Raw genomic sequence first — 13,306 nt, 5'->3', positions numbered from 1 at the left:
AAGTACCAATCGACACACACAGTCAACTCACACATTAGAAGAGAAACAAGTAAACTAACAAGAGCAACAAGCGTGCAAGGAATGTATATTTAAAATAAAATAATTAAAACAATTTGAGTTTTTAGTCCAGCAGTTATGAGCGGTTTTTTCACGTATTTTGATTTTATATTGAAATAGTTTGCGAGAAGCTAAAATCTTTAAGACATAAAAAACAATATACTCTTGTATATTTTTAGAAAGTATAAAAAGTTGCTTGTTGTATGATGATACCTTTAAATAAGAACAACAAAATAAATTTCATTTAGTTATTTTAAAGCAAAATTAGTTTTGTTAGTGAACACAGTCAGTGTTGATAAGGCGCAATACAACTAGCACCGATGTTGGCGGTGCGATAGAATCGATAACATTCCCGATTACATTTGCAACACTGTTCACCATCACCAATAAATAATTTGGTTTAAGTGCATTAGGCATTCATTTAATCCGTGTTTTGTGTTGTGTTTTACCCACATTTTCAATCAATATGGTAAGCGGGCACGATTGTTGATGCTATTGTTGAAGCATCAAATAATTTGTTTAATTTTTGCTTAAAATACTTGTTTTTTTTCTTTCTATATTTACAGGCAGCATACACCGAGGATCAGTTGGCTGGTGAGTATGTGTGTATGTGTGTCTGCTGTGGAATGCGTGTGTGTAAGTGGGTGTTGGTTTGGAAATGGGCGCAGAAGTTCAAAGTGCCAACTCAAAGCTTGGCCGACAGCAAAAAACAGCAAAAAAACCGCAAAGCAAGACACAAGTATTTGTGTATACGTTGTCAACATGTCTCTTTCGGACTGCGTATGCATGCTTGTGCGTGTGTATGTGTGCGTTACACATCTTCATATGCGGCGCATGAATCATTGATAAAATAAACACATAAAACGGCCAACGAAAGCAGCCATACGATCGCGTCAATGACTCACACAACGAACGCGCAAAGCAATAACGATTTACAGTTATGTCGCAGCTTGAAGGATTTGATTGACTGACAGACTAGTGGACGGGCTGTCTGCCAGGACAACGGTACAAACTGCCTCGAGCTCGTCTCAGCATCGACTGCAACAGCTGCAACTGCAGCTGCCGTCGCTTGCATTGAACAGCGCTTGAGAAATAGACAAAAAACAAAAACAAACACTCAACTTTTTTGGCCATTTCCATGTTGGCCATGTTGGCTGCCATTTACGGCGCCTTTTGTGGGTCAACACACGCCACATGGCCCTGGCCACGCCCCGCCGCCTCCAGCTCCGTTCCTCATTGGGGCTTTACTTTACGCAACACACTGTTTAAATTTTTCGCTGTTCTGATAACTTAATCAAAATCTACTCAATTGCTTGTCGCCTGGCGATAAGTTGTTGTTGCTGCTGTTGCAGTGACGTCAGCTGACCGCATTGCACGTATTGATTTACCTTAACGTCAAGCACGACGCATCGCAGCTGCTGCCGCTCGACGATTGCCTAAAATGGACAAAATTCTGTTGTTGTTTTTAATGCCATTTTTGGCCGGTTAACAACAGCAACAGCAACAGCAACAACAGAAAACAAATAAACAAATAACAAAAAATTAACGAAAACTGAAATATGGAATAACGAAGAGTAAATTCCCTAGCAGAGAGATATTCAAAAACCCTGTCAGAGTTAACCAACTGTTGCTGCGTCTGTTATAGCTCTGGCATTGTTATAGATAGAGAAGAGGATCAAGGATTTATGGTGATTTGTGGCTAATGCTGACCTAGAATCGATCCGAAACTTATGATAATCAGACTCAGCTGGAATCGATCCAGCTTCTGTATGCGTTTCGCACTTCAAGACATCCGTTAAGTACTCTCTGGCAGGGTATCAATGAGCATGGAAACAATCTCTGACGTTGCCGCTGCTGCTGCCGCTGCTGCAGCCGCATGCTGCGCAATCTGTTGCAGCAACGACTCAGTAGTAGGCTGTGCAGCCAGGCAAACAGTTGAGATACTTTATTAATTGAGTTTCAATATCAAAATATCATCATGTACTATTACACGGCACACGTGAAGCCCACTTTTACCACACTTGAAGGTTGCATATATACATCTATACATAAATTGTTATATATGTTATACAATGAATCTATCTAATCAACATTTGCTTTGCCTCTTTGCAGAGTTCCAGGAGGCGTTCAATCTGTTTGATAATCGCGGCGATGGCAAGATTCAGTTGAGCCAGGTGGGCGAGTGCCTGCGTGCATTGGGCCAAAATCCCACCGAGTCGGACGTGAAGAAGTGCACGCATCAGCTGAAACCGGATGAGCGAATCTCGTTCGAGGTCTTTCTGCCCATCTATCAGGCCATATCGAAGGCGCGCTCCGGCGATACCGCCGACGACTTCATTGAGGGGTTGCGTCATTTCGATAAGGATGCCAGCGGCTATATATCTTCCGCTGAACTTCGTCATCTGCTGACCACGCTCGGTGAGAAGCTCACCGACGAGGAGGTTGAACAGCTTTTGGCTAACATGGAGGATCAGCAGGGCAACATCAACTATGAGGAGTTCGTGCGCATGGTTATGAGCGGCTAATCCATAGCCTGTGATGATCGACAGCAACACGAAAAACTAACAAAGATAAATCAGAAAAGAAATCAGAAAGACAACAACAACAACAACAACAACAAGAAACTGATGAAAAATAAGTAGAGTAGGAGCACTCACCTGCCATGTTAGCTAGCCGTTCATTCCGCCAAAACTCCAATTCCAAGATTCCACGTTAATTTCTCTCTTAGCCACATATTTGTATGTTTTTTGTATATTCTCGCATTTCGCGGCAAATTGATATGATTCCATATAAAACAACAACGACAAAGAGACGACCACACACACAGCACACAAATTTAACCATTGTTTCAAGCAGGGTAAAGCACATCCTCGGAGAGGTCGCATCGTATTATTCTAAATTGTTCGAGTTTCTAATTCAATAATAGTTAACTTTATTTCTTCACATACACACATATATATACACACACACACATACACACACACACATACACACACAAACACACATCCGTAATGGAACTCAAGTCTTTAACGAGTATCGTAACAAGTATTGCTTAATTAATGATTTTGATACCTGTATATATATATAGACAAATGTATATATATATATATATGAGAGAGAAGCGTATAATTGAACTAAATGCGCATTTCAAATTTTTACATGTTTTACTTTTTTTTAATAATTTAATAATATATATTTAATGATTGAAACGAATGAAAGTAGATCTTTTTACAAAAGAAACGTACTTAAAGTTATTAAAAACATATGAAACAATTAGTTGCCTTTTTAATAATTTGTTATACAAATTTTAAAAGTATTTATTGAGCCGAAAAGAAAAGTTGAAAATGCAGTTCTGTAGCATTGAGCTTTGTGTAGGCGTGGTCACCGTAAGTGTTAAATATGAACTTGCTAGAGCTAAAAAAAAATAATTTTCCAAATCAATTTCATGCAGTGATTTGTGTTATGTGTTGAGGAAATAAAAAATATTAATAATAGGCAGTGTCTATTAAATAAAAGCAAGTCAATGCATTGTCAAGTTGTTGGTATAGCCAATGTGAGCCGCATTATATAGCTGTGGTATTTTATTGGTATTTTTTAATTCGTCAGCTACCGGTCACACTGCCCAAGCCACAGTATAGAAATAAACAAAAGCAAATATGTTGCATTCGATTTAAGCTTTATGGATTTGAAACAGTGCTCAACTGGTTTTCCTTAATTAGCGCCTAGCGTTGTTTTATTTTACTTTAGTTGCGCCTTCTTTTTAAGTCATGTCGAAAATAGCTGGCGTTGTCGCCACACTGGCAGGAGGGGGTGAGCCCAGTTCGCCAGTGCAAAAGGTTTGGAAGCCCGAATGTAAGTTGCAATTTGTTGAATCTATGCAATCTATTGATTGGCTGCAATTGATTGCAGTGTATAAAATACAATTGGACGCACCGGCACCGCATCCTGTGCGCTGCCAGCGCACCCTTCCTCTGCCACCAGCCAACAGCACCGCCGACGCCGTCGAAGACAATAGCCAGGCGGTGCGTCTCTATGGCAGCGAGTATCATGGCGTGATGGGACACCTGGAAGCGGAGCAGATACTGGCAAATGCCACCGATGGTAGCTACCTGGTGCGGCGCAGCCCCAAAACGGATGGCTACTATACGCTGAGCGTGCGCTTCAACAAACGCTGCAAACACTTCAAAGTCTTCCACAAGCCGGGCAGCGGGCATCATTTGCGCGAACAAGACAAACATTATGAGACAGTCCATGAGATGGTCGCCGATGGCCTGATCAATTTCCATATGCAGCTATATGCCAGCCCCATTATACAGCAGATAAATCAGCAAACCAAAAACTGTTACCAGCAGAGTCCATACATGACTCTGAATCGTCGCAAGCTGCGCGCGCTCTCCAATGAGCTGGGCAAATCGGCAAGTGTGGACACATCTGATGCAGCACCCACAATTACGTCCATTAAGGACAGTCAGCCGCAGGCGCAACAGCAGCAGCAGCAGCAGGAGGAGGAGGAGGAGGAGCAGCAGCTGCTGCCACAACAAGATCCCATGCCACTTGTATATGAGAAGCCGCATAATTTCAAGGTGCACACGTTCAAGGGACTGAACTGGTGTGAGTTTTGTGCCAACTTTTTGTGGGGCTTCACGGCACAGGGCGTCAAATGCGATGCGTGCGGGTTTATGGCGCACAACAAATGCTCGGAGCTGGTGCCGCCAAAGTGTGTGCCCGATCTGAAGTGCATACGGGGAGTGTTTGGCACTGATCTGACCACCATGGTGCAGCTACATCAGTGCAACATCCCTTTTGTGGTGCGCCGCTGTGTGGAGGAGGTGGAAGCGCGTGGCATGCTTCAAGAGGGCATCTACCGCGTCTCCGGCTTTGCCGATGAGATCGATGCTCTGAAACTAGCCCTGGATCGCGATGGCGAGAAGACGGACATGTCCGAGGGGGCCTATGGCAATGTCAATGTCATTGCGGGCACCTTAAAGCTGTATCTGCGCCTGCTGCCCGTGCCGCTGATCACGTTCCAGGCGTATCCCAGCTTCATGGCTGCCGGTCGTAAGTAGCCAGCGACTGAGTTGCAATTTGGAGATCATAATAACTTGAATGTCCCTTCCAGGCAATGCATTGCCCGCGGAACAGCTGCAGCTCATGGCGGAAGCAGTGCGTCGACTGCCGCCTGCGCATTTCAACTGCCTGCAATACATGCTGGAGCATCTGAAGCGGTAAAACGAATATTGTGCCCCAATCATAGATCTTTCATAGCAATCTTTCTGCCTTTTGCAGCGTTGCTTCGCACTATGCCGTCAACAAGATGAATGAGCACAATCTGGCTACTGTATTTGCGCCCACACTCATTGCCACGCCCCAGCATATGACTAATCTCACGGAGGAGATCTTCATGCTCTCCTCGCTGATCACACACTGCGAGAAGATCTTTGCCTCCAGCACGAAGAAGCAGTGAGCCACATCTTCCGCAACCGACACGCGCTGTCTCTTTCATATCCATATCCATATCTCAGTCCATCTCTTTCTAATTGGAATCCTTAATTAGTCTTAACACTTTAGCTAAGCGTTTATTTATTTATGAAAACATGAAAAGGAGACAACATTTTGCCGCATCCTCGATGCAATCACCAAAAATCTAGACTCTAAATAGACTTATATATGTATTAACAAGCCTTCCACATATATATATATATTTATATATATGTAGAGCATACCAAACGATACTATTTATACACACATTGAAAATAGTTTTGATTCTTCTTTGGAATTAGTATTGAATGTTGTAGGGATTAACGTACGAATTTACCAACAAATCTTATGGAAATATACTTTCAAATGTTTTTAGGCCAATAAAACGATGTCAGAAATCAAATGTTTATATATTTATATTATACATTATACATTATACATTATACATTATACATTGTACTAAGCTAGGTTAGCCATAAGTTCGAATTAATGAAAATCAAACTTTGAATCGTAACTCGAGCCAATCGAATGTTTCAATTATATCATTATATTATAATATTATGTTAAAGCATATGGAACGGATGTCATATAGCCAAGAACTAAGTTTTATTAGGTTAAAACTAACTGTTTTTCCGGTTAATCTAAAGTCTTAAAATCTTAGAAAAACGCAATTCTATATGAAAAGTTTTCTTTAATAACTCAATTTGACTGAATTCAAGGCAACAGAATTCGAATTCGAATTCGAATTCTTATATACTTCAAATGTTTATTGTTTGTATTTAAAATGTTCTGCATTTTTGTTTAATTTGTCAAAGGAAATGTTAAATGTTTAATTCGAAATCGAAATGAACTTCGAATTGCTATTTTTTGTATTTTGTATTCAAGATTCTTGCCTCACTTGAAAACGAATTCGACTACGAATTTAAATTCGAGTTCGAATTCGATTTCGAATCTAAAAATTTACTTTATAACTGGAACTAAGATTTATTGAAGTTTAACTCAACTACCGAGTACTTAATTCGATATCGAATTCGAATTCGAAAATATTGCATAACTTAAATGTTTGTTCAGCTCAAGGAGCTCAGTCAAAGGAATTCGAATTCGAATTCGAGCAACTTTTGTGCTTCACATCTTTTGCGTCTAGTGGGCCTTGACTAACAAATCGAAGAAGTGGCTCCAGAGCTAAGCCCGAGGATCATTCCACTTTCGTGTAGATATCAAAATTCCGAACTCTCAAAAATTTGTAAGCAAAACTTTTAAAAGAAATAAATTACAAAGGAACACAAACACAACACAAAGCGCCACAGTGAAAAGCAACTAACAAGAAGAAGAAGGTGAGGAAGTGGGAGAAGAGGAAGTAAAGAGCTAATAGAAACAGCAAACAAATTGCTGTCCAAAATGCAGACGACGGGCAAAAAATTTGATGGCAGCTCAGGCCGGAGGTTAGCTGGCAGCTGTGGCTGTGCCGGTGGCGGCTGCGTAGGTCACCATAGCGAGCACCCCTATAAGGTAAGCCATTTCTGGACCTGTGCCGAGCTGCTGCCACAGCTGCCGCAAGTGTCGAAGCTGCGCGACACGTATCAGCTGTTCGTGCGAACCAATGGCAACCAGTCCATAGACATACTGAACGTGTCCGAGTGTCTGCGCGCGATGGGCGTCAGCTTCAAGGAGTCGCATCTGAAGGCGTGCCTGGTGCAGCGTCTGCTGCGCTTTCCGCAGGTGAAGCCGCCGACACGCGTCAGCTTCGAGCTGGTACTGAGCATCTACTGTGAGCTGAGCCAGGCGAACGAAATTCCCAGCGCCAAGGTGATGATCAATGGGCTGAGCTGCTGCGATATGCGTGGCACGGGCATGCTGCCCTACGCCCAGCTGCAGCGCATCCTGACCACTGTTGCCGAGCGGCTGAACGAGACGGACGCGTGCGCGCTGCTCGACACCATGAAGGATGCGAGCGGCAATGTCAACTATGTGGCACTCATGGAGGCCTTGTTCGTCGAGGACAGCGAGCTGGCCGACAGGCTGCTGCAGGCGCGCCTCTATCTGTCGGCGCTGGGCGACAATGCCTGCCACATGGACATGCAGAAGCGGGACGATTTCATACGGGCGCTGCGACGGCTCGATGGGCGCAATACGGGCTACGTGACGGCCGAAAGGCTGCTGGAGCTGCTCAATCAGACCGGCGATCGTTTCAGCGTCGCCGAGCTGGCGGCCCTTACGCGGACCATGGTCAATTCCAAAAAGCAGATCGATTACCGTCGCTTCCTGCGGCTCATTATGAACGAGTGAGTGCGCGTGGTGGTATGGTTGTGTGCGGGTGTGGGCTTATGTAGTAGTTTCGTGTCGGATTTCGAACGGATTTCGGGTTAAATTTTTTACCATGTTACAATTTTTATATATACCTTCATACAGTACTAATTCTCTGCTGCGAAAATACCCCGACACTAGGCTCAATACTTCGGTTTTCATATTAAGTTCGTCAATTAAAGAGAATACTGTTTTAATATCTTTCTATGTATGGTTCTAATTATACAGGGTATATATAGTTCGTGTTGAATTTATTTCTCGAATTGCCTAACAGCGGCTGGCTGCTGCGACACACAGCAGGCGCGCACATTAGCGCCATCTATGTGTCAATGCAGTCATGTATAACAGTTGCACAAGCGGCCAAACGCTTAACAACAGCTGGCAACGCTGGCATTAACGGCTATTTTGCGAGTCGAACAATTTTCGCATTGGTAAAATGTAAATGGAAATTAAAATGAAAATGCAGACATGTGGATAATGCGTTTATTAAAAAATATTACATTTGTGACACTTAGGAGCTAAACGAAACTTACTCATATATCATATCATATATGGATTACACATGACAATAATTGATTTCTTTTTTTTTTTTTTTTTTTTTTTTTTTTGGATTAAGCATGACGAATAAATAGTTTAAGTCTATAAAAAAAATTGTTTCTTATATATTTGCTTTGTTTTTCTTTCAGATTTTTTGGATTGATTTGCTTTTTTTGTTCAGCTACAAATGCTGCTGAAAGCGATCTGGCAGCGCTGCCGCTGCTGCTGCTGCTGCTGCTGCATGTCAGACATTGTCGCTGTGGGCGTGGCTACCGCCGCCCACAGAGGTCAGCTCCATCTTGATGGGCGCCACAGCAGTTGCCACCGTCTGCTGCAGCTGCAGCATTTGATAGGCGCTGCTGCTGCCGCTGCTGTTGCTGTTGTTGTTGTTGTTGTTGTTGTTGTTGCTGCTGCTGTTGTTGCTGCGCTCCTTGAGCATATCACACTGTGCCTGCGCCTGAGCCTGTGCAAAGCTGCGCACCTGCAGAAAGAGTCCGCCGTTGTTGAGCAGCCGCGCCTGGTGCTCCTGCGCCTTGGCACGCAGACAGGCGATCGAGTTGTTTCTGTGCGATTAGAGATGAGAGATTAGAGATTAGAGATTAGAGATCAGAGATCAGAGATCAGAGATTAGAGATTAGAGATTAGAGATTAGAGATCAGAGATCAGAAATCAGAAATCAGAAATCAGAGATCAGAGATCGGAGATCAGAGATCAGAGATCAGAGATCAGAGATCAGAGATCAGAGATCAGAGATCAGAGATTAGAGATTAGAGATTAGAGATTAGAGATCAGAGATCAGAAATCAGAGATCAGAGATTAGAGATTAGAGATTAGAGATTAGAGATCAGAGATCAGAAATCAGAAATCAGAAATCAGAGATCAGAGATCAGAGATCAAAGATCACAGATCAAAAATCAAAGATCATAGATCAAAGATCAGATATCAAAGATCAGAGATTAATCCGCCAAAGCTTACCTAAACGCATCCGGATCGTGCTCCATGAGTGCTGCAGCAGCAGCTGCTGCTGACAAGTGCTGCGCATGCAGTTGCTGCTGTTGCTGTTGCTGCTGTTGCTGCTGCTGCTGTTGCTGCTGCTGCTGTTGCTGCTGCTGTTGCTGATGTTGAGCTGCTGCTGCAGCTGCGGCCACGGCTGTGTTCATTATCATATGGAAATCCTTGCTAGAGGCTGCGGCGCCGGCGCCTGCTGCATTTGCCGCATCCAGCAGCGGATGGTAGCTGGGCGTGGCAACTGCATAAAGCTGTGCGGGCGGCGGCTGCTGTTGGAGCAACTGTTGCTGCTGTTGGAGTTGCTGCTGCTGCTGTTGCTGTTGCTGCTGCTGCTGGAGTTGCTGTTGCTGCGAGGGCGATGGCGAGCTGAGCTCAATGTGCGGCGATCCGGAGCTGTTGGTGGTGGCGCCTGTGGGCGTGGTTGCCGCCGATGAGGCTGCCGCATAGCCGCTGCTGCCATGCGGCGTCGTCGACGTGGGCGGCGCATTGGAGGCGTTCGTCGGGCAGCTGCTGGGCGCCGGACTGACCACGTTCAAGGACTCCGTCGACGAGCTGAGCGCGCGCGAATGCGAGCGCAGTTCATCCGAGTGCACGGACTTGGAGCCGGCTGAGTCTTCATGATCGCTGACGCCAGAGTCGTCCTTCAGCGTCGATTGCGCCTCAATCGATTTCCGATGCATGCCTACGAGAGAGAGAAAGAGAGACAGAGAGAGAGAGAGAGAGATGAAGCTTTTTAGTATATTTAGTTATTAAGCATTTGTAGCTTAAGAGTGAGTGTTGAAGCAGGGCATAAAAGCTTTGCAGAATGAACTTTCAAGGAGCTTTTTCTTCTTTATAGAAGCTTATGAATGACAAGAGCAGAAAGCAAAGCATGGGAAAGCTTAGCTAAAACTGATAGAGCAACTAAAGCAAGCTTCGTATGAAAATACTTAAAAAAAGCTATATGAGTTTGAGCTGGAAGCTTGCCAGCAGAGTCGAGCTTATGAGATGTTATGGATGTAGCAGCTACAAAGAGATAGAGAGCTTACAGTTAGCTCTTATATGCCACTTACAGACTAGACAGTTGCACATATAACAACTTCACACAAAGCTTAAAGCTTTGCTGGCGCTTTCAAGACAAGCTTTAATGATCACATTTATTGCTGTAAACTTTAAGCACATTAAAAGCTCAATGGGAATCGAACTAGTTAACTGAGAGCTTTAAGTGTAATGATCTATGAGAGCTTTCAATGTCTCCTGCGCTGCTTCTTCAAGTGTAGATTAAGCTCGGCTACAGCTGGAGTGGCCTTTGGCATTCGTTTCCAACCGGTGCCAGTGGGAGTTGGCGTAGCTGAACAGCCGGAACAGATGGTTCGAGTTTCGCATATGCAGCATATGGCTGAGAGCTGACTCTGGCCATGCCCAGCGAATCTCTGTGAAAGTTGTTATCTGATCAGCGCTTGGCTGTCAGCATTTTGAGCATATTAACTGGTTGGGCTCTCATCAATTGCCAACTAATTTGACATACAGATACTTAATTAAAAAAGGGAGAGGGCCAAGCGGAACGCAAATAGAGTAACCTCAAGGCTGAGCTGTTAAGCCACTTAAGGCGCGGCCCGGTCCGGCCCCGCCGCTACTTGGGAATTAATTTGCGAAACACCCAAAGCATTATCAGAGCTAAGGGTTGCCCAGGGGCGGGGGTTGTTCGAAGGCAACGGCCCAAGTGCCAATAAAACCTGCAGTTCTCACAATGCGAATAGATAAACGATAAATGCCAAATTAAAGCTGTAACCCCAACCCCAACCCCAACCCCCACCCCAATCCCTGCCAGACTCACCCTTGGCGTGTGCATTTTGCATTTATTAAGCGATTATTAACAAATAAAAGGCCAAAACGCAAGTCAAACCAATGCCAACCACCGACAAGCACTTGTTAAGGGTAAGGCGCTGCCACCCGCAACCCCCGCAGCCCGCCCAACCCCCACTCTCAGTGCGCCTCGCTAATCCGCAAAGTCATTTCGAGGCAGCCAAAGAAATGCGCGCAACATATGACGACAAATAAAGAGCCGCAGATAAAGGGGGTGAGGGTGGAGAGAGGCGTCGGGGTGGGGGGTAAGGGCACAAAGATGCGTCCTGGCTGGCAGGACATGCACGCCAAATATGCTCACAATTTCGATTGAAGGACATCTGAAGTTCAGCGCTACGCACTATATATCTCATTTTATAATCCCCGAGCTGCTGCCCTTTGTCTCGCTCAAAATTCAATTAAGTCCGTCGACTTACAAAGTGCAGGGCCTGGCCGGGGGCTGGGGCTGGGGCAGTGACTGGAGCGGGGCGGGGCAGGGACATTCAGACTTGTTTAGTTAAGATAGTTCGATATGATTGTTGCATTTACATTTCTGTTCCATACCTAGTAGCCAGGGTGCCACCGCATCGTTGTCCTTGGCCGACTTGAGTATCGTCTCTGGCAACGGCAGCGAGTGCCTGACCATAGCTCCGTACAGACCATACTCGGCCATAATCGTGCTGCCGCCCCAGACCTTCTCGGTTTTGCGCCATTTGGCGCGACGATTCTGGAACCAAACCTGCAAAGCCAACAGAAAATTCAGATGTGTTAGGTCACTTCGGATCAAGATTTGAGCTTAGATATAGATCGTTAGCGCTTCGAGTTTCTGTTTCGATTGGTTTGAGACAGAAATGATACAAGCTTACACATGAAACATAGATAAAGGAAGTTTTGGTTGTATTTGATAGGAAATATGACCCATACTCTGACTTCCTCAGGAGGAAGTGGCATTCAGGATTAGCTTTTATTATGGACGGATGGACGTATGGATGGATGGATGGATGGATGAACGGATGAACGGACAGACGGACGGATGGATGGATGGATGGATGGATGGATAAACGAACAGACGGACGGATGGATGGATGGATGAACGGTTGAAAGGACGAACGGATGGACTCTGAGTCAGTCAGTGCGTCTGCCTCCAGCTCAGGTGTACCGCAGCTGCCTTTCGCAAGCATTGCCACTAGCCCATTGCTAATTGAATGCCCACGTTTGAATAAGTTCACAAACTTGAATGATAAATCAATAAGGACACATCCTCTAGGCTCAAGGAAACCATTGCAGTTTAGGCCAGGTTAGGTTAGACTGGTGAGGCTAAGACTCCAATGCTTAGCATACCAATTAGAGTTACATATATGGAGTTTAGCTTGAAATGAAGCACATTTCATATGCCCTATGATTAGGTCGAGATGCATATAGTGTGTGCATATACCCTGTATTTAAGAGAAAGTGGCTTTAGGACAAAGTTGATCCACTTCATTGGCAGGCGAGTCGTGTGACTCGATTGCTATGTCAACTAGTGCTACAGATAGGGTCTAGTAGAGGCGCCATATGGCGTGGGGTGCCGTAGGTGGGGGCATTTGAAGTCTTTGGTCATTGGCCGTTTGTAGGGCGCGGTGGCGCCTCACCATGTTGCAGCTGTTGTTAAATGTGATGCAAATTGCGAATTATTAAATAAAAAACCCATTGAAATTGAAAAAATGTAAATGGAATCTATTCGAAATGCTAATACACTCTCGGACCGTAAAGGACCCTCGGCCCGAGAGGGCGTGGGAGGGGGAGCTGCGTGCACACACACATAATAGCAAATAATATACATATTCGCATATAAGTGACCAAATTAGATTATCTTCCGAAACATTAAACCGATTTTCATGCAGAGCCTGACAATAATAATAAGAAAACATTAAATGTTGATCACAAAAGGGCGACAACAACAACTGTCACAATAAAAGGATTTGCCACACGCAAACGATGAGCACACCCGCCCTTCCTCTCTCGCCCTGTCTATCTGCTCTCATATATATGTATGCAGAGTCAAAGCAAAGGATTTAACTTTGACTTAGCAACCCTCGCAGGAAGTCAGCCAACCCCC

At 44.6% G+C, this 13,306-nt stretch overlaps 4 protein-coding genes across 5 annotated transcripts in view; 3 read left to right on the top strand and 1 right to left on the bottom strand.

Moving 5' to 3' along the window:
* Positions 1-422: 422 nt before the first annotated feature.
* On the top strand, positions 423-3,164 carry LOC111596788 (myosin-2 essential light chain). Of its 2 annotated transcripts, XM_023311141.2 has the most exons (3): positions 423-526; positions 624-651; positions 2,170-3,160. In XM_023311141.2, exons 1-3 carry the CDS (start codon positions 524-526, stop codon positions 2,580-2,582), a joined length of 444 nt encoding a protein of 147 aa, XP_023166909.1. In that variant the 5' UTR covers positions 423-523; the 3' UTR covers positions 2,583-3,160. The 2 variants fall into 2 exon arrangements, with proteins under 2 accessions (XP_023166909.1, XP_023166908.2); XM_023311140.2 differs by lacking the exons at positions 423-526; positions 624-651 and adding an exon at positions 1,998-2,084 and having other exon boundaries at positions 2,170-3,164.
* A 526-nt stretch (positions 3,165-3,690) lies between these two features.
* Positions 3,691-5,780, top strand: LOC111596798 (N-chimaerin). Its single transcript, XM_023311159.2, has 4 exons — positions 3,691-3,909; positions 3,967-5,115; positions 5,177-5,282; positions 5,344-5,780. Exons 1-4 carry the CDS (start codon positions 3,825-3,827, stop codon positions 5,519-5,521), a joined length of 1,518 nt encoding a protein of 505 aa, XP_023166927.1. The 5' UTR covers positions 3,691-3,824; the 3' UTR covers positions 5,522-5,780.
* Positions 5,781-6,710: 930 nt separating this feature from the next.
* LOC111596806 lies at positions 6,711-8,005 on the top strand. Its single transcript, XM_023311167.2, has one exon. It carries the CDS (start codon positions 6,934-6,936, stop codon positions 7,819-7,821), a length of 888 nt encoding a protein of 295 aa, XP_023166935.2. The 5' UTR covers positions 6,711-6,933; the 3' UTR covers positions 7,822-8,005.
* A 780-nt stretch (positions 8,006-8,785) lies between these two features.
* Positions 8,786-13,306, bottom strand: part of LOC111596742 (paired box protein Pax-6) — a gene marked incomplete at its 3' end in the record, with an annotated part of 47,237 nt that continues 42,716 nt past the window's right edge. Inside the window, exons 5-7 of the mRNA XM_030224029.1 lie at positions 11,773-11,947; positions 9,352-10,066; positions 8,786-8,939 (exon numbers count right to left, since the gene is read on the bottom strand). Coding sequence (XP_030079889.1) covers positions 8,786-8,939; positions 9,352-10,066; positions 11,773-11,947 — 1,044 coding nt within the window. The remainder of the gene's footprint in view (positions 8,940-9,351; positions 10,067-11,772; positions 11,948-13,306) is intronic.

Source organism: Drosophila hydei, unplaced genomic scaffold, assembly GCF_003285905.1.
Source record: "Drosophila hydei strain 15085-1641.00,03,60 unplaced genomic scaffold, DhydRS2 tig00000339-arrow-arrow-pilon, whole genome shotgun sequence".
In the NCBI taxonomy this organism is placed as follows: Eukaryota; Metazoa; Arthropoda; class Insecta; order Diptera; family Drosophilidae; genus Drosophila; species Drosophila hydei.
Note: the sequence above shows the minus strand (reverse complement) of the source record. Positions and strands in the feature narration are given on the sequence as shown.